Source organism: Aquarana catesbeiana, linkage group LG03 (assembly GCF_042186555.1).
Source record: "Aquarana catesbeiana isolate 2022-GZ linkage group LG03, ASM4218655v1, whole genome shotgun sequence".
In the NCBI taxonomy this organism is placed as follows: Eukaryota; Metazoa; Chordata; class Amphibia; order Anura; family Ranidae; genus Aquarana; species Aquarana catesbeiana.
In genome coordinates this window covers 599184499-599204371 of record NC_133326.1, presented here as the reverse complement: position 1 = coordinate 599204371, position 19873 = coordinate 599184499, and the positions used below count along the sequence as shown (strand labels likewise).

At 40.6% G+C, this 19873-nt stretch overlaps 1 protein-coding gene across 1 annotated transcript; it reads left to right on the top strand.

The window, feature by feature from the left end:
- The first annotated feature begins 415 nt into the window (after positions 1 to 415).
- NEURL3 (neuralized E3 ubiquitin protein ligase 3) lies at positions 416 to 15780 on the top strand. Its single transcript, XM_073622065.1, has 4 exons — positions 416 to 533; positions 5527 to 5994; positions 7702 to 7758; positions 15065 to 15780. Exons 1-4 carry the CDS (start codon positions 503 to 505, stop codon positions 15397 to 15399), a joined length of 891 nt encoding a protein of 296 aa, XP_073478166.1. The 5' UTR covers positions 416 to 502; the 3' UTR covers positions 15400 to 15780.
- Positions 15781 to 19873: the final 4093 nt, after the last annotated feature.

Here is a 19873-nt window from a genome sequence, read left to right as displayed (position 1 = left end):
ATTACTCACTGGAAGTTTGTTAGGAATTTATATATGTGTGCATATTTATATTGGTTTATTTTGCTTTGTGGCACATATTGATATATGATTATCGTTTCAGTATGGGTAGAGGGAACTCTGTGCCTATTTATTAGTTTTGTTTGTTTGTGTGAAGCACAATTTTGGTGATAGCAGTTAATAGCTATTAATTACACAATTTAGCTTGGATACAGCAGAACAGGAATACATGTAGGTGTTCTGTTCAGTTGTCTGCTTATTGATTTGTGCACTGTTTAGCCACCTTTCCTTAATACACTCTCTTTTTTTATTGTGCTATTCAGTCATGCTTTTGAAATCTTTTTGTTTGCCTTTATTTCCTTGTTACGGAAATTCCAGTATGCAGAAGAGAAAGGAAAAAAAAGTAGGTGTAGTATTTAAGGGGAAAGCCCCATTGTGGGCCAGCCCTCTGCTGAATATAAACTTATGCACATGGGTATGTGTACACATTCCAACAACACACACCATGGGGCTAACCGGCAGCTCAGCGAAAAAGGGTGAGTTGTGACAATATGAAATATATGTTTATGTGTTTGTCAGTGTGTAAATGTACACCTAAATATAGGGAGAGAAATAAAAAAAGAGGAGACAGGAGAGAGCATGTGAGAGAGACAAAGACAGGAATATGACATTCATTTATAACATAAATTGGTTAAGGCTGCTATTACACTCTTTGCGCAAAACAGGAAACAAGCGCTGCAATCTGCTAAGCTTCTTTCTATTGTTAGATTTTTTTTTTCAATTATGTATGTGTTCATCATATAACGCATTTCTCCACAGTATTTAATGGAAAGCTGCATACAACAAACTACTTAACACTAGGAATTAGTCCTATTTTGCTAAAAGCAAAGCATTTTTAAAAAAAATAATACATACATTTAACAAAGTTAAATGAAACTTTGCACCATTCCAGCAGGACATCAATATAATCATCATAGGAGTCGGTCTGATGTCAAAGAAGTAATATATTTCATTTGGTGCATTGGAGTTTACTGAAAGTGTTACTAAACTCACAACAGTAAAATCAGTCTGTATATGTAGTAAAGCATGCTTGTTATACTCACTGTGGAACCTAAGGGGTTAATCCTCTGCATTGGGTAAAAAAAAGGCTGTTTGATCCTGTCTTCTCTGATCCTCCCCTCTTTCCACTGTCCCTTAATAATTTCCTAATTAACACAGAGTCTATGGAGTCAGGCTGCATATGCTCACTTTGGTGTGTATTGCTAGAGAGGTTTTTTTTCCTTGGGTGGATGCATGACTGCTATTACAGTGGAACCTTGCTTAACGAGTAACGCGGTTAACGAGCGTTTTGAAAGAAGACCAACTTTTTTTTAAAGAATCCTGACTCGGTTTGCGAGTGTTGTCTCGCAAAACGAGCAGAATTCAAGCTAATGTGGTGTGCAGTACCGCATTTGGCCAGAGGTGCGGGGGTGCCGGTGACACTAGGAACGGTTTGGAAATACTCGGAATCACTCGGAAATACTCTGTTCCCGAGTGTTTCCAAGCCTTTCCGAGGGTTTGCGATTTCAGCCGAGCTGTCCCCGAGTATTTCTGAGGCTCTCCGGCGCCCCCCCACCTCTGGCCACATGTTATATTCCATGCAATAGAAGTCAATGAGGAACAAATTATCTTTGTTTCCATTGTCTTCTATGGGGAAGCTCGCTTTGATATGCGAGTGCTTTGGATTACAAGCATTCTCCTGGAACGGATTATGCTCGTAATCCAAGATTCCACTGTATACTGCTGATGAGAAAAGGTATTTAGCAGTTTATATTTACAAAAATAATTGCATTTCCATGTTCTGTGTACTGTAGGAGACCAGATATAGTCAGAATTCACTTTAGAAAGGGAACATATACTTTCATAAGTGAACAATGTGTACACCTTTTGTAAACCAACCCCAGATTGTTTGCTGACAGGCAGAATTGTAAACCTACTGTGAGAAAGGTAAGTATGACATAATATGTATAGGCTTATTTATTAAAACAAAGTGCAAAGTACAACAAACGATAACACTTATTCAGAGAGTATCTTTAATTGCTTTAAACCATTGTTGTTCCTCTGAACAATTTCTGCCTTTTTTCAAAAAGACAAAAAAGTCCTTATCTGGAGTATGGAAGCCCTCTGCCAGTACAGCAGCCAATCAAATAGCATTTTCAGAAGGAGAGCTTGGCAATAGCAGCCTCTATGTTTCCCTCATGACAGGCTTTCTTTAATGCCAGAAACAATGTAACTAGTTCCTATGGGCTATCTCTCATCATGGTTACTTGCACTGCCCTAACCCCGTGACAGACATTTTCAAGCTACTTGTCATCTACTGAGAAACAGATTGCAATTGCTACAACAGCCTCATAATTATTAGAGACAATGCTATTGCTCATACAAAGGGGAGTTCCCCAAAAAAAAAAAAATTAGAAGATGATATGCAATGATTTTTTTCAGATTTCTGTTGATGTACACCATAATCTGTAACCGTCTGGCTGTGCAAGCTCTGTAAACATTTTTCTTTAAATATATCTGTATCTAAACAGGTGAGATTGTACAATCAAATTGTAATGCCCTGTACACACGATCGGACATTGATCGGACATTCCGACAACAAAATCCATGGATTTTTTCTGACGGATGTTGGCTCAAACTTGTTCTGCATAAACACGATCGCACAAAGTTGTCGGAAAATCCGATCGTTCTGAACGCGGTGACGTAAAACACGTACGTCTGGACTATAAACGGGGCAGTAGCCAACAGCTTTCGTCTCTTAATTTATTCTGAGCATGCGTGGCACTTTGTGCGTCGGAATTGTCCACACACGGTCGGAATTTACGCGAACGGATTTTGTTGTTGGAAAATTTAGCCTGCTCTCAAACTTTGTGTGTCGGAAATTCCGATGGAAAAAGTCCGATGGAGCCCACACACGGTCGGAATTTCCTACAACAAGCTCCGATCGCACATATTCCGTCGGAAAGTCCGACCGTGTGTACAGGGCATAACATGTATAACCAGCTTTAAACTGTCAATAAACCCCATTATTTATTTGTGATGATTTCTTTAAAATGATTTCCTTCACCTGTGTGCTAAAGCTTTCCATCTTTTCAAAAACTTGGCTAAGCCTGTCATTTCCATGAACCTGCCTATTGTCAGTAGCAACGCAATAGCAACCAATCCTCTGGCTGCTGCCTTGTCACCCACACTGCACATACTCTACCAGTTACCTATTGGGAAGCTGTTCACTTCCTAGTTTTTTCAAGCCACCCCATGTGACTTTATTTTCGTCAGCTCTTAGGGCAGCTTCAAGTGTTCAAATGACATCACATCCCCTCCCTCGCTACCCATTCCACTTGAAATGAATAAATGAAGAATTTAATTCTGAATACTCCTAAAAGCCTGCTAAATTGGTGCAAAACATGCTGCATTTTCTCGAAACCCAACTGAACTGACAGCTTGTTTTCATTACCACATTTCTACAGAGTGGAAAAACCTGTCCCCTGCCACCATGATTCAGAGAAAGACAATTGCCCTCTGTGTGGAAGCAGTGGTCTCTCTGAGGAGGTTGGACACAACCTTTACTGAGTCAGAGCTAAAGATTTCTAATCAGCTGCTTGCAAATTGTAGGTCTGATTCAGCAGAGGGTGTGTCAAACCTCTGCAGAGAGTCCACTGCTTCCTCAGAGAGAGCAAGGGTCCTTAAGTACAACAAACTGGCAGGGGGCAGGCTTTTCTTCTCTGTAGAAGGCTGTGGTAACGTTCTAAAGGAAACAAACTATAAATTCAGTTGAGTTTTTAAGGAACTTCAAGCAGCATGTTTTTAATAGAAGTTTGAGACACTTTTGAGATTATTCAGAATTTACTGCAGATGCAATTGACTTGCTTCAGCATCTTTTGTGTTGCCATAGCCTTGTGTGGAGAGAGAAGGGCTGAGAGAAAAGGAAACATGTATGGCTGGCTAGGCCTCATTCACACAGGCTGTACTATACCGTACGCTTGTGCAGGGCCGTATTTGCCCGGACCAGGATGCACAGGTGTTCCTTTTATCCCCATTCAGGCAGTCCCATTGATGTCAGTTGGGACAGAGCAGGTGCACAGAGACAACCACTGTGCCCCAATATGACATCTGTGTGCAAGTGGGTGCTGTTCCCAAACTCACGTCAATGGGACTGTCTGCATGGGGATGAACAGAACACCTGTACATACCTGTGTGGGCAAACACAGTCCTGCATGGGTGTACAGTATAGTACGTCCTGTGTGAATGAGGTCCAAGGGAGGTTAGTAAAGTTTCACTAATGGAGAGACCATGAGGTTACTTTTTCTTTTTAAATGTCCCCTTCATCCAGTCATTTTTTGAAGTGAAACTTGCACAACATTTCTGTATTTTATACCTTCTCCAGACCAGGGTTGCAAGATATATGAGGCTCTGGAATATATTTAATGGCAAGAGTTTCATGAGTGAACACCAGGGCTTATTTATAAAGCTATAATGTACACAAAGTAGCCTATGACAGGTTATAACTGCTATTTCAGAGCAGCTTAAAGGAATTGGTCATTATACAGAATCGTAACAGATGAAAAAAAAAGAATTAGCTCCAATGCATTAGAACCTGATTCCACCTTTTGACAGAGAATATTGGCGCTTTTAGTCTGGTGCTATATGACCAAAGGTACATTATATGGTTATAAACCATGTGAGGATGTATTTTGCAATGTACAATAAATAGGGTTAACCATATAATGCACAATAGCTTCCTATAGCCAAGAATCTGGCAGCTGGACAGATTTAGTTAATATGTAACAGAATTACTCATATTAAGAACACCTGCCTAATGTAACCAGATACGATTTAGAACTAGGAGGAAACAAACTTTGAAACTTACTTCTATTCGTATAAAGTTATTAGAGTGACATTTTTATCATAGGTTTACTGCAACTTATCTCTTCCTGCCATATAACTACACCCAAAGAAAAAACTGTTAACTGAATCCCATAGACTAGACCTACAAATAATAAAACTTACAAAGACACCTGATCTGCTGATTACATTGATTCCTCTGTACTTTATATTTTAGTGATACCCTAATAAACGTGGGAGTTTATCTGTTTTATGATGTAACTAATCAGATTAAAAAGCTATAGAAAATGTCAGAACCTAGAACTACTAATGAAATACAACCTGTTGTATTTTGTTATGGTGGTCTATAGGCGAAGGGTGCCTACAGCTTGAAGAACTCTATTCTCCCTGCTCCCTTTTGCTTTGGGCAATAACCCTTAGCTCTCCTTACATTTAGAGCATGTTAGCTATCAGTGGTAGGCAACCTGGGGCCCTCCAGCTGTTGCAGAACTACAAGTCCCATCATGCCTCTGGGAGTAATTGTAACTGCCAGCCTTGCAATGCCTCATGGGAAATGTAGTTCCACAACAGCTGGAGGGCCCCAGGTTGCCTACCCCTGAGCTATATAACCTACAGTTTTTTGACTCATCATTTTGTTTTTACTTTCAGAGATCTCTTTTCACCCGCACTGCAAAGGGTCTCATATCTCCCTGAACTGCTGTCTCCACCAGGCAAGTCGATCCTACAGCTTCCATGATGGACTGGTCTTCTCCAATCGCCCACTGCAACCCAGAGAAAAAGTCTGCATTAAAGTTCTAGAAGAAGAGTCAAGCTGGCACGGTGCTCTTAGAGTGGGCTTTACCACTGTGAATCCCAACACGATCAATGCTAATTCCTTGCCACCATTCGCTTGCCCAGATATTATTGTGCATCCTGGATTCTGGGCCATAGGTATACCAGAGGCACTTTGTAAAAAAGGAGCTGAACTGAACTTCTGGATCAACCAAAAGGGACAGGCACTCTGTCAAGGACGGCAGAATTCTCGACCCAGAGTGCTCTTCTCAGGAATTCCCAAAAAAACTCCTGTCTGGGTCATGCTGGATGTATATGGCAAGACAAAGACCATCCAACTAATTAGTGAGTGGTCTAACTTGATCTTTACGTTTTATTAGCAATCCAGCCAGTATGAAAACTCTGAAGTCCAGCCAAAACTGATACTGAATCCCCAATCATCTTTTTATTTGTATCTTTGAGAGACACATTGGTATTTCCCTCACTGACTGGCCATGCTGCTATACAGCAAATGCAGTACAGTAAGTCCCCTACTAGTTCCGTTCCGGGAGCTCATTCGTATGTCCACTTGTTCGTAAGTCCAACAAAGATTAGTGCTTGCAGACAAAGGCTGCGAGCACTGATTAGTGTTTTCTGGTGGGGGGCACAGCTGGGGAGATCACTGCACCAACATTGCTTGTGTTGGTACGGCGATTTGTTAGTTTTTTTTTATTTCAGCCCACTGGGTTGAAGGAAAAAAAACTGTGCAAACACAAGTTCGCATCTTTGAAAGTTTGCAACTCAAAGGTTCATATGTAGGGGACTTACTGTACCAATGAAGTATTTATCTACTACTTTCTATATTTTGTAAAACAAATAGAGATGAAGAAGCAAGAATAGAAACCTTTTGCAATGACTGCAACTTTTGGTAGAGATAGAAATAGGTTTCTACACAGAGATTCTGCTTTTAGCATACCAAATATGATTAACGTATATTTGTGAAAACTGGAGTATAAAACATAATGCAGTCTGTCAGTAGCATTGATGCAGCAGCAACTTCACCCTCACAAAAATTTTTTATTACCTGCAGATTCTGCCAGTAAAACCATTATAGCTTCACTTTATGTAGCAGGCCAAGCTATCCAGGAAATGTGTCAGTTATAGGATTATGGTTATACATTAAATCTATATAGTGATACAATTTAATAATGTTGGAACAAACCATATACCACTGCCAGCAGGTGCTTACAAAGGTCAGCTTTTGTTCAAATGGCCTAAACTTTTTTCCCAAAGCTGTAACAACTTAAAGTGATTGTAAAGTCTAAATTTTTTTTTTCTTTAAAAATAACAAACATGTCATACTTACCTTCTCTGTGCAGTGGATTTGCACAGAGCAGCCTGGATCCTCCTCTTCTCAGGTGCCTCTTCTGTGCTCCTGGCCCCTCCCTCCTGTTGAGTGCCCCCACAGCAAGCAGATTGCTATGGGGGCACCCAAACCCAGCTGCAGCCCCAAGTGTCCATTCAGACACGGACCTGCGGTTCAGCCCTGCCACCTCTCTCTCCTGATTGGCTAACTGACTTTGATTGACAGCAGCGGGAGCCAATGGCGCTGTGCTGCTCTATCTCAGCCAATCAGGAGGGAGAGTCCTGGACGGCCAATACACTGGTTGACATTGATGGACAGACATGGGGCACAGGTAGTTATTTGGGGGACTGAGGGGGGCTGCTGCACACAGAAGGCTTTTTATCTTAATGCATAGAAATATCACAGCATTTGCAAAACCGTAGGCCCCATACTGTGTCTAATATGTTTATTTCCATTGGCTATACTGTGGTATTCTGCATAGAGCTGAAATTCATAGGAAATAAAGACATTAGGCACATAATGGGAATTATTTGCAACGGTTGCGCGAATGCTGTGACAATCGCATAGCACATTTTTTATGAATAGTCCTCTTAAAGTTAGAGTATGCACATGAAAAAAATGAACAGGTTTTTGGTTGACTTAGCTTTTAACAGTGGTGTTTATTTTTTTATTATCGTAAAGCTAATGTTGATGATCTTTATTTACAGATGGCCAATCAAAGCAGACAGAATCTCATTGTTGCTGCCACCCGCACCCCCAAAATGGTGAGCTGACTTCTTTGTAAAACCTCTGATTTGGTATATGTTAAAAAAGCTCTTATTATGACATCATGCTCCAAGATCAGGAAAAAGGATATCTATGTTTTTTATTTTTTGTGTTTAATACAGATGGTTTGTCAGTCTGCCTTGATAAGTTTGAGTACTTTATAGTGTTGATTCAGTAAACATTTTTTTTCTAGTGAAGAAAGTTGTTGACCTGGAATTCTTCTGTTCACCACATACAGTGGGGACGGAAGGTATTCAGACCGCCTTAAATTTTTCACGCTTTGTTATATTGCAGCCATTTGCTAAAATCATTTGAGTTAATTTTTTTCCTCATTAATGTACACACAGCACCCCATATTGACAGAAAAACACAGAATTGTTGACATTTTTGCAGATTTATTAAAAAAGAAAAACTGAAATATCACATGGTCCCAAGTATTCAGACCCTTTACTGTGACACTCATATATTTAACTCAGGTGCTGTCCATTTCTTCTGATCATCCTTGAGATGGTTCTACACCTTCATTTGAGTCCAGCAGTGTTTGATTATACTGATTGGAGTTGATTAGGAAAGCCACACACCTGTCTATATAAGACCTTACAGCTCACAGTGCATGTCAGAGCAAATGAGAATCATGAGGTCAAAGGAACTGCCTGAAGAGCTCAGAGACAGAATTGTGGCAAGGCACAGATCTGGCCAAGGTTACAAAAAAATTTCTGCTGCACTTAAGGTTCCTAAGAGCACAGTGGCCTCCATAATCCTTAAATGGAAGACGTTTGGGACGCCCAGAACCCTTCCTAGAGCTGGCCGTCCGAACAAACTGAGCTATCGGGGGAGAAGAGCCTTGGTGAGAGAGGTAAAGAAAACCCAAAGATCACTGTGGCTGAACTCCAGAGATGCAGTCGGGAGATGGGAGAAAGTTGTAGAAAGTCAACCATAACTGCAGCCCTCCACCAGTCGGGGCTTTATGGCAGAGTGGCCCGACGGAAGCCTCTCCTCTGTGCAAGACACATGAAAGCCCACATGGAGTTTGCTAAAAAACACCTGAAGGACTCCAAGATGGTGAGAAATAAGATTCTTTGGTCTGATGAGACCAAGATAGAACTTTTTGGCCTTAATTCTAAGCGGTATGTGTGGAGAAAACCAGGCACTGCTCATCACCTGTGCAATACAGTCACAACAGTGAAGCATGGTGGTGGCAGCATCATGCTGTGGGGGGTGTATTTCAGCTGCAGGGACAGGACGACTGGTTGCAATCGAGGGAAAGATGAATGCGGCTAAGTACAGGGATATCCTGGACGAAAACCTTCTCCAGAGTGCTCAGGACCTCAGACTGGGCCAAAGGTTTACCTTCCAACAAGACAATGACCCTAAGCACACAGCTAAAATAACGAAGGAGTGGCTTCACAACAACTCCATGACTGTTCTTGAATGGCCCAGCCAAAGCCCTGACTTAAACCCAATTGAGCATCTCTGGAGAGACCTAAAAATGGCTGTCCACCAACTTTTACCATCCAACCTGACAGGACTGGAGAGGATCTACAAGGAAGAATGGCAGAGGATCCCCAAATCCAGGTGTGAAAAACTTGTTGCATCTTTCCCAAAAATACTCATGGCTGTATTAGATCAAAAGGGTGCTTCTACTAAATACTGAGCAAAGGGTCTGAATACTTAGGACCATGTGATATTTCAGTTTTTCTTTTTAATAAATCAGCAAAAATGTCAACAATGTCAACTGTGTTTTTCTGTCAATATGGGGTGCTGTGTGTACATTAATGAGGAAAAAACATAAACGTAAATGAATTTAGCAAATTGCTGCAATATAACAAAGAGTGAAAAATTTAAGGGGGTCTGAATACTTTCCATCCCCACTGTATGGCCTGTGTTCTTCCTGAATCACACGCTCTTCCTGCTCTATACCTTCTAGAATACACCTGCTAATATACCTTCTAGAATACACCTGCTAATCTGGTTTCCCCTATTCCTCCCCTATCATTGGAAATCTGTAGCATATAAATAATTTATAACAATAGTTTAGTAGGTCGGACTAGTTTCTGTTTTCTCTCATAAGCAATGACTTGTATAATTACTTCCTCAAATACATAATTTGACTTCTTCTCTGAAGTATTTATAGTATCTGATCATGCCTGATCACGCCTGATCACGCCTCTCCACCCAATCTATAGAGAGTGAGTTAATGAATAAAACCTATTCATAAATATAATTCTGGGCTCCAGGACATTTGGCATCATTATAGCCTGGGATGATTTTTATAATCATGAAAAATTATTTGCATAAACCTATAATCAGTGGGGGCATCATATGGGACGAAACTGAACTCCAAAACATAATAGGGCCCAATCTCTCTCATGTGGTTCATGGTGATAAGGCTTTCTTCTCCAGCCCTTTAAAATCAAACACATATATACAGTATAATACAAATGCATACAGTTATAAAATGATGAGGTGATAAATGTCTTTTCTCAGTTGACTTTGGGGGGGGGGGGGGACATCTGATAGCTCCTTGCAATGAGCAGTGGCCAACAGAAAACTGTTCTTGCACAGCACTGACTGGTTCTCATTGTGCATTGTCAAACATTTGATTAACCTCACTCTAGATTACACTTTTTTTAGGTGCATTTGTTATCTGTAACTAATAAATAGGCCATTGTAAAGCTCCTGCAGCCAAAGATTTGTCAAATCATATGAGATTAAACTAACATAAATTATGCAGTGCCAGTGGGAGGCTGGCCCCTGGGATTTGGGCCTAGTACATTTCATGCTCCTGTTACTGTTTTAATTATTAACTACATGTACTGTCTCCAAATAGAAATTTACATGAAGGAATTCAATTCCAACCATTAACTTAAAAGTCCAGCCCAAACTTTTTTTTATTTTACTTTGGACGGAGTCGGAAAACATTAGAACCGCTGTCAGGGTTTTACTGCTACCCGGGCTACATCAGAGATTTCCACTCCAATCTTCCCATGTTGACAATGGGAATATCTGCAGCAATCACACAGACAGCAATAAAAATATGATGGAAATGTTACCTTTCCCCTTTGCTATGAAGAAAAAAAAAGCATTTTTATTTCTGCTTGTGTTGCTGTTGGAGATTACTTTGACTTCCTGTCTGATGAAACTGTTGTCACCAATACAATCAGTGAGGACAAATCTCTCTACTGGAGCCACTGATAGCAGGAAAAACCTGAAAAGGGGTATAAATCATTCCTTACGCTACCCAAAACTACAAAAAAAAAAATTAAAACAGTGTTTACAGTGTTTTGTTTCTTTTTTGTCCCCTGCTCTTTTTCCCAATCCCCCCCATGTATTTAAAGCAAATCATTCCTTTGTCCCTGTCACTTCATGTTGTATCTATGTGATCTCACCTATACATTTTCAGCAGAAATAGTTACACTTACCCACTCATACAACATTCTGATCGATGCTCATTATTCTCTTCCTACTTTTTTGTTTCTATTCATTATTTGTTTTTGTACAGATTTTTTTTACCATTCCTGTTAATTTGCTACTATAAAGCAAGCCGTACATTAAAGCACTGTATGCATTGGTTGAATGTCAGGAGACATCGGCCGGCTCAATAAAAACTGGTTAGCCGGCTTCTGTCAGACGAGCATGCTGGAAAACCAGCAGCTGAATGACTCCCAATCAGCGCTCTCAGCCAATAGCAGAGAGCGCTGATCAGAGTGTTCTGGCGGGGGTGACGTCCCCTTGTCAGAACACAACTGCTCAGTGGGGGGAGATCGCTGTACTAACTTCATATTGTTAGTACAGAGGCTCCGACCGAAACTGTCAGTTTTTTTTTCATTCAACCCAAAAAAACTTGTAGGGTTAATCCCTCCCGCAGTACTATTGTGTTCTGACGGCAAGAAGCCTTCCCTGCTGGAAGAACACAGTGATCACTGCTTGTGGCTATAGTTGCCAGCAGAACACAATGATCACTGCTAGCAGCTATAGTTGTCAGCAGAACACAATAATTACTGTTAGCGGCTATAGTTGTCAGCGGAACACAATGATCCCTGCTAGCAGCTACGGTTGTCATCAGAACACAATAATTACTGCTAGCGGCTATAGTTGTCGACAGAACACAATGATCACTTTAGCTGCAGGCAGTAATCACATGCAAAAAAAATTGACAGGCTGGTTGTACTAAAGTCGATTGTTGGATCAACTTCAGTACAACCAGTATGCCCATAGATTGATTGAATCTCGGCCGGTACCTGCTGAACTGCTCGAGATTTAATCCATCTTTGGACGGCTTAAAGTGTGTGTTCACCTTTACAGAAAATCTATAAGGTGAACTGGACCCCCTCCCCATCCCCCCCCCCCCCCCGGTCCCCCTAACCTGGAGTCCAGCAATCCGCCGCACTGACAGCTCGTATCACAGCAGTACCGGTCCGGGGATTTTAATCCCTGAGGCTTTCTTTCCTCTTTGCTTGCAGTGACAGGATGAGCTATGAAGGTTCTGGTTGGTTGGCGATGCCAATGTGACGGCACAGGCCAATTAGAATACTCCTAAACGTACCTCCTGACGAGGTAAGTTTTGGAGATGCTCAGACAGTGAGGCAGCGAGTTGATGTGTCAGTGCATGTGATTGCCGCTCTCCAGGTCAGCGGGTAAGGGGTTGAGGGGGTGAGGAGGGCGTCCTGTGTAAGTATACCTTACAGATTTTTCTGTAAAGGTGAACTTACCCTTTAAGTGATACTTTTTTTTTCTTTGTTTCTTTTCTATTTATTCTCAAAATATGCATGTTACTCTTAGGGCTCTTTCTCACGGGGCGGATCAGTGATGATCCGCCCCGTGAACACCCGCTTGCTCAGCGGGGATCGCTCCGCCGATCCCCGTTGAGCAGGAAGATGACAGGTCCATCGCAGCTACAGACCTGTCAGAGCGCCGCTCTCCCCTATGGGGGGATCGGATGATGACGGACCGTAGTGTCCGTCGTCACCCGATCTGATCCGAAAACGGATGGAAAAGTAGGTTTTTCCTCCGTTACACTTTTCGGATCAGAGCGGGGTTGGATGTCAGCGGACATGTCACCGCTGACATCCGACGCTCCATAGGGATGAATGTATGTCCGTTTTTCATCCGAAAACGGAAGGATGAAAAACGGACATACGGATCCCTCGTGTGAAAGAGGCCTTAAACATATTATTTTGCAAAATCCAATAAACATATTGAACAAGATAATTAAAACAATGTATACATTGAGAGAGACTAGATTACAAATAGAACATAAACAAGTCATTGAAAATTGGGGAAACAAATTATTAAGAGAATTAGGTAAGTGGAATGGACAAAAAAATCCACATTTGAGTCAATTTGCCCTAAATTTACATTTACTTATGCCATGTGTATTGCAATTATATACATTCAGGGCAGCACAGTATCTAAGTGCTTACTAGCACCCTTCTCCTGCTAATCTCTTGTCCACTGCATTAAATTACTAATACTGAACGTATTTATATAAAATACATATGGCATGAAAACCTGTAAACATGATCAAACTGAGAATTTTCCTGTATATTCTTAATGAATCGGTATCTCCTAAGGGCCCCAAATTCTATTCTCCCTTGAAACACTATCTGTACAGGGATTGTAGACATTTGGGTGGATCTACACCAAGTTTCCTATGATAAGCTGAAAACCTACAGATAGAATAACTAAATTTATATAGAACGCTAGACATTACATTGTATCTAAACAAATAAACAAAAATGTAATATATTGCTGCTTACCAATCCTTAGATGTTGTGGCTGCATTTTTTTTCCCTTTATTTTTACCCTGTGATTCAGTTAGTAGCACACCTCCTATTTTATGCCCCGTACACACGGTCGGATTTTCCGATGGGAAATGTTCGATGGGAGCTTGTTGTCGGAAATTCCGACCATGTGTAGGCTCCATCTGACATTTTCCATCGGATTTTACATCACATAAAATTTAAGATCTGGATCTCAAATTTTCTGACAACAAAATCCGTTGTCGTAAATTCCGATCGTGTGTACACAATTCTGACGCACAAAGTTCCACGCATGCTCGGAATCAAGCAGAAGATTCATGTTGTACATCACCGCTTTCTTGACGTTCGGAATTTCCGACAAGATTTGTGTGACCATGTGTATGCAAGACAAGTTTGAGCCAACATCTGTCGGAAAAAATCCATGGATTTTGTTGTCGGAATGTCCAATCGTGTGTACGGGGCATTAGAGTGGCTTCTCTATTTGTGGAGTAGCAACAGAAACACCCTTGGACAGTAGTACTGTGTAAAGAGGGTAGTGTTAGATAGACTACTAGATATAGATGGACTTTTACATAAGTGACTACAAAATTAAAAATTTACTCCATCAAACACTTTTTAAGTGGTTCTAGAAAGTTTTCTTTTTCCTTTTGGGAAATGAACAAAAACTCACCATTGTAGGCACCCCCTCTCGGTGTTAAATGGTTTGTATCAACCCTGTAGCTTCCTCTTTTGATGCACAGCTTGGTAAGTTAAAATGAATTTAAAAGATAACTGACTTACTGGCAGGATAAACTAACAATAAAACTATGCTACAAGGGGGACAAACACAAACTGTCATGTTAATATTAGTGAGAAACTGCATTATATATGTCATTTTTCATTTTACCTTTAGTACCTTTTTAAGGTTGTTTGCAGCAAGAACTAATTTTAATGGTTCTATGTATTTTATAAAGCCATTGAGGAATATGCTGCTGTTATATAAACATAATAAAAACAACAACAAGCCTGTATTTGTGAATGATACAGCATTTTATACAATTTTATGTCTTGGTACCCAAGAGCTCATGTTTGTGATAGCACCTGGGCACTCAGACATCATGAAATATCTATAAAATAAGCATAGGTGTGCGCAGCCTATTGCATTAGGATGTGCACCCCAAAGCTCAAACACACATGACCACCACCTGCTGTCACAGGAAGGGGGCTCTGGTGGTGGGAGCCAGTTGATTGGGAGCATGTTACGATACACCCTTATGTGTGTAACGTGTTCCTAAAGTTGAACCTAGATTTTAATATAATGGGGGCATTTACAATGGCCACTGGCACCCCCAACCTTCCACCTGGTGCTGCTCCTGGATAATGCTAATGCACATGGGGTGATTAGGGTGTGCCTAGGCACACCCGGCACACCCTGTGCGCACGCCTATGAAAATAAGGTTAATTATATGCTACTGTTAGAATTTGCATTTCACTAGCCTGTTTGATTTTACTTTTTATTTCATAATTTAACACTTAACCTGTTTACTTTACATTTTTTCTACAGGGCACACAGAAACATGTACAAAGAAGAAATCACTGTCAACTTTCGACAACACTTCAGATTCAGTGGTCCAGTATCTGCACAAATCCACTACAACAGACTTTCACTCAGTATCAATGTACCCTCCGTATTATGAGGGTGATTCTCTCTGTATAATCTGCCAAGACAGACTAGCGGACACTTTGTTGTTACCCTGCTTGCACAGTTTTTTCTGTGAACAGTGTACTGTGAAAATGAAAAGTCAGAATAATACCTGTCCATTGTGTCGTCAAACCATTGTGCAGTCACAGAACATTGAAACACTACAGCTGTCCAACAAACTCCTTGCAACCATCTAATTTCATGCTGTATTTGGCAAAAGGACACTTTAAAGACTATTCTACAAGCTAAGGACATCATTGGTTCACTTTATGCACGTCTTTCTATGTTGCTAATCCATTTGACTACTAGAATATCCTTAGGAGACCTTCACTATGCAGAAGTTCATGTACCAAGTGATATTTAAGAGACAATGTTAAATGTGGGTGAAGATTGGTCCAAAGAAGGTAGAAGTATGTAAAAAAGAAGGTAGAATTAATTAGTAAAAGAATGTAGAGGAACGTAAAAAAGAAAGCAGAATTAAGTAGAAAAAAAGGTAGCAGTATTTACAAAAGAAGGTATAAGTAAGTGGAAATGAAGGTATAAGAATGTAGAAAAGAAAAAAAATTAAGTTAATAAAAGGGAAAAGGTGGAGAGCCACAAAAAAGAGTGTACACAGAATAAAAAGGAGTTGGACTGAGAAGAACAAAAATGGAGCTTTCATGGACACGTCATCAGGTTCACCATGCTAAAATGCACTAAAATCATTTTTTTTTTAAATTGAAAGTTAAAAAGCAAAATTGTGATGTGACGTAATGTAGTTGCAAGAGAAAAAAATAATGAGGCAAAAAACTACCAAATATCAATCACTGTATAATAAAGCAGGCTGTAGGGGGCTCCCACTTAGAGCCTCAATGGCAAGTGGAGTGTCACGCAGCTGCAGCGGAATCGAGTGCTTCGATACAAAGGCAGCATCAATGAACAGGCCTGCAGCCCCAGAGTCGATTAGAGCCTGTATCTCGACGGATGATTCAGACCAAGAAAGGGTGACCGAAACCAGGGGCTTATCCTTCTGGCTCCAGATCCTGCTTGCTGTTTTACTACGCTCTTCTCTGGCTCCCTGACGTTTGGCTTGTCCGACTACGCCATTGAATTCCGTACTCTGGCAGCAGAGGTTGCTTGGAACAATGAGGCCCTCGTGGCTGCTTTTTCTCATGGTCTCTCGGATTCCATCAAGGATGAGATAGCAGCCTGAGATATACCCACTGAGCTGGAGAAGTTGATCACGTTTTCCATCCTCATTGACTCCAGACTCAGAGAAAGACTCTCTTTTAAGGAGCGCTTGCGGAAGCCTCCTGTACATTTGCTTCTTAGGTCACTATGGTTAAACTATTAGAAATGACTTTGAATGTGAAAAATTGCTATATGAATTCCTGATTAAAAATATGTACCTGAGTTTCATAAAAAAAAAAAAAAACATTTCCATAGAATGTAATACGTAATATAACTTTACAAAGATTTATATAAATTATTGCTGATTTGTGGAACTCAAGTGACTTAGATGGAAATTATTCTTAAATGAAGCCATCAATATTCTGCAGTATTGGATGTACAAATTTTGAATATAAAGCACACTTCAGGGATTATCAATGTTTTCAGTAAATGTTAATATTTTTTAATAAGGTTTAAGCTAGATGTGAATGCATTTTTATACTTTGTATTGATTTTACATTTATTATATCTTAAAGCCAAAATGAAAAAAAACAGACATTAATAAAGATTATTTTAAGTCTGTAAAATAGTGGAATTACTGTGGTGCCTATGGTCAAAAAAGTTTTTGGGAACAATGAAATCACATTGGACGATCATAAAGCAAGCAGCATTTAGTAGGCTAAAGTGTATGCAAACTCACATTAAAACAAAAAAAGCCTAAAGAAGGCTAAACATTTTAAAAATTTCTTTCCTTCAATCACAAGAAAATTGCTCAATTCCCCTATCAACACAGTCAGTATTGATGTATTCTGACGGCTGGGAAACCTCCTGCTGTCAGAATACAAAAACGCAGCGGGAGGTTCCCCAGCTGTGAGTACAATGATCACTGCTGGTGGCTATAGCCACTGGCAGTGATAAAAAGCAAAACAAACAACAGAGAGGCTGCATGCACTGAAGTCGATTGATAGATTGTAGACGGTACAATCAGCCTGCCCATAGATGGATCGAAATTGGCCAGTTGCTGCTGAACCAGACAAATTTTGATCTGTCCATGGCTGACTTAAGAAATACCCAATGACAACAGCAGCACTAGAAGACTTGTATGTCCTGTCCTGTCTTTGTCCTATCAAACAGGCCATTTTCCAGCTTAAAAAATCCACCCGTGGCTTAGCTGCTAACAAAGATTTTACAACTTTAAACAAAGAACTATTAAAAAAAAAAGAAAAAAACAAACAAACAATGCATTCTTCTATTCTTGTAATAGAATATAGTCATTCAAATGTTTTATAGTTTGGTAAACCTTTAGCTATGTATAAAGTAAGGCAGTATTAAGAAGACTATATAGAAAATCCTCCTGTGCTAAAAAGCCAAAGTATACAAGTTTTCATTTTATCTTTGGAGACTATATCTGTGCCCACCTGTCGTGTGTAGAAGACAGAGTGCTGTTATTGCAGCCAACATTTTAAAGGAAGAGGCACCAACAACAACACCTACTGTGGAGCAGGGATGTGCAGTGAGGTCAGCGGCTGGTGTGGCACTGGCTAGTATCAGAGCCAGATACACACAGGTTACATACACCGCGAACGTTAGAGCGAGAGCAGAAATTCTAGCACTAGACCTCCTCTATAACTCTAAACATGTAACTTGTAAAAAATTTTAATAGCATCGCCTATGGAGATTTTTAAGTACTGAAGTTTGGCGCCTATCCACAAGTGTGCACAATTTTAAAGCGTGACATGTTAGGTATCTATTTACTCGGCGTAATATCGTCTTTCATAGTATACAAAAACTTTAGTGTTTTTCTTTTTTTTTTTTATTCATGAAACAGTTTGTTTTAAAAAAAAAAACGCTTTTGAAAAATTGCTGTGCAAATACCGTTTAGCATAAAAAGTTGCAACGACCACCATTTTAATCTCCCCAGGGTGTCTGCTAAAACAATATATATAATGTTTGGGGGTTCTGAGTAATTTTCTAGCAAAAAAAAATTATGATGTTTACATGTAGGAGAGAAGTGTCAGAATTGGCTTGGGTGGCAAAGGATTAATTACCATAAGTGAGTAATATACAAATAATTATTATATATTGTTTTTAAGGTAATTTACTATATTTTTAAAATCTGTACTCAAGCAGGGGGCTTAATGGACAAATTACTGAAGTTTGAAGTTATAACTTTAAACCAGTAATTTCACAGTAAATAGATAAATAATAAACGATTATGTTATAACATATAAAACAGTACCTTTTCAGCAGTAGAAGATTCTCATTCTCCCTCTTAACTGTGTGAGAAAAACTTGGGATGAACCATGAAAAATCACTTTATTACATAATATAACCGATAATAAACAAAAAAATATACCATAACCACTCAGACTGAATGTAACTGCCTGTTTCTCTTAGGATTTTCCAAGGCAACCTTGATTGACCAACTAGCTGTATCTGGCACCACCTTGCCTTTTTTACGGCCCCCAGCCGCAACTTACACCGGCTCGGGGACAATGGTTTGGCAACTTCTCCAGCCGATACAGCCAACTGCCGCAACACGTATTACTGCCCGCCCTTATTAGGGCAGGAACACCCATACCAGAGGCCCAACCCATCGTTCACCAAAGAACATAACCATCCCCGCCTTCAAAAACCCTACGACCTCTGCCACAGACGCCCAGCGTGAAACCTTATGCCTGAGCGGTCTGCCACATCCAAAGGGCATGCTGTATACCTTCCTGCAGACCCAAAGACCAAAAGTCAATCCCCACTGCATTCAAATGAACCCCATCCCCTCTCAGGAACAGCCAAGGGTCCTTTTCCAAGCCCCAATGGCAAATAGCCAAGCCACCGTTACGGACAAAAAACTTTGCCACTTCTTTGTTTACTTTGATCCTAGCTTTGTTAACCCTCTCCACAGACAGGACACCAAACACCAGGAAGCCCTAGCCACCACGTCAGACCACACAACAATGGTGTTAGGGAACAGGGACCACAAGCGCAGGAAATCACATTTTTATATTTCTTCACAATTCTCGAGAGGCGCAAGGCCCCAGGCCATTGCCCCCCACATGCAACAGGAGCACATCCAGGGGCCTGTCAAGCCTAGAATAGTGATGTACCTCCAGTAAGACCCTGGACCATAACATCCCCGGGAACCCGATCCATCTGATCCTGACCTGCCCCCTGGGAAAACCCAACCGTTGGCCCTCCGGCCTAACCGCAGTCCTTTTAGCCCCCAGAAAAACATAGGAATGGCCAAGGATCCACGCAAACATTCTGATCCTGAAAAGCAAACAGAAGCATAAAAAACCAACATGAACCCCATTTTAAAAACACACAGACAACATTGACCAATGCCATTGAAACAGACGGAATACCACCACAACACATATAACACAACTCAAAAACATAGACAGGCAAACACGTTAACCCAGCACTGAACCAGACGCAGGCCGGCACCCCACCAAAGAAGGACCCGAAACACTACGGCAACAGGTGGGGCCGTACATATAACCTGAAGCACTGCGACTCCCAGCG

Excerpts from the sequence above, each read along its gene's own strand:
- NEURL3 (XM_073622065.1), top strand. The coding sequence starts at position 503 with ATGGGGCTAACCGGCAGCTCAGCGAAAAAGG. Across the intron at positions 534-5,526 it reads CGGCAGCTCAGCGAAAAAGG|AGATCTCTTTTCACCCGCAC; the intron begins GTGAGTTGTGAC and ends TTTTACTTTCAG. Across the intron at positions 7,759-15,064 it reads CCACCCGCACCCCCAAAATG|GGCACACAGAAACATGTACA; the intron begins GTGAGCTGACTT and ends TTTTTTCTACAG.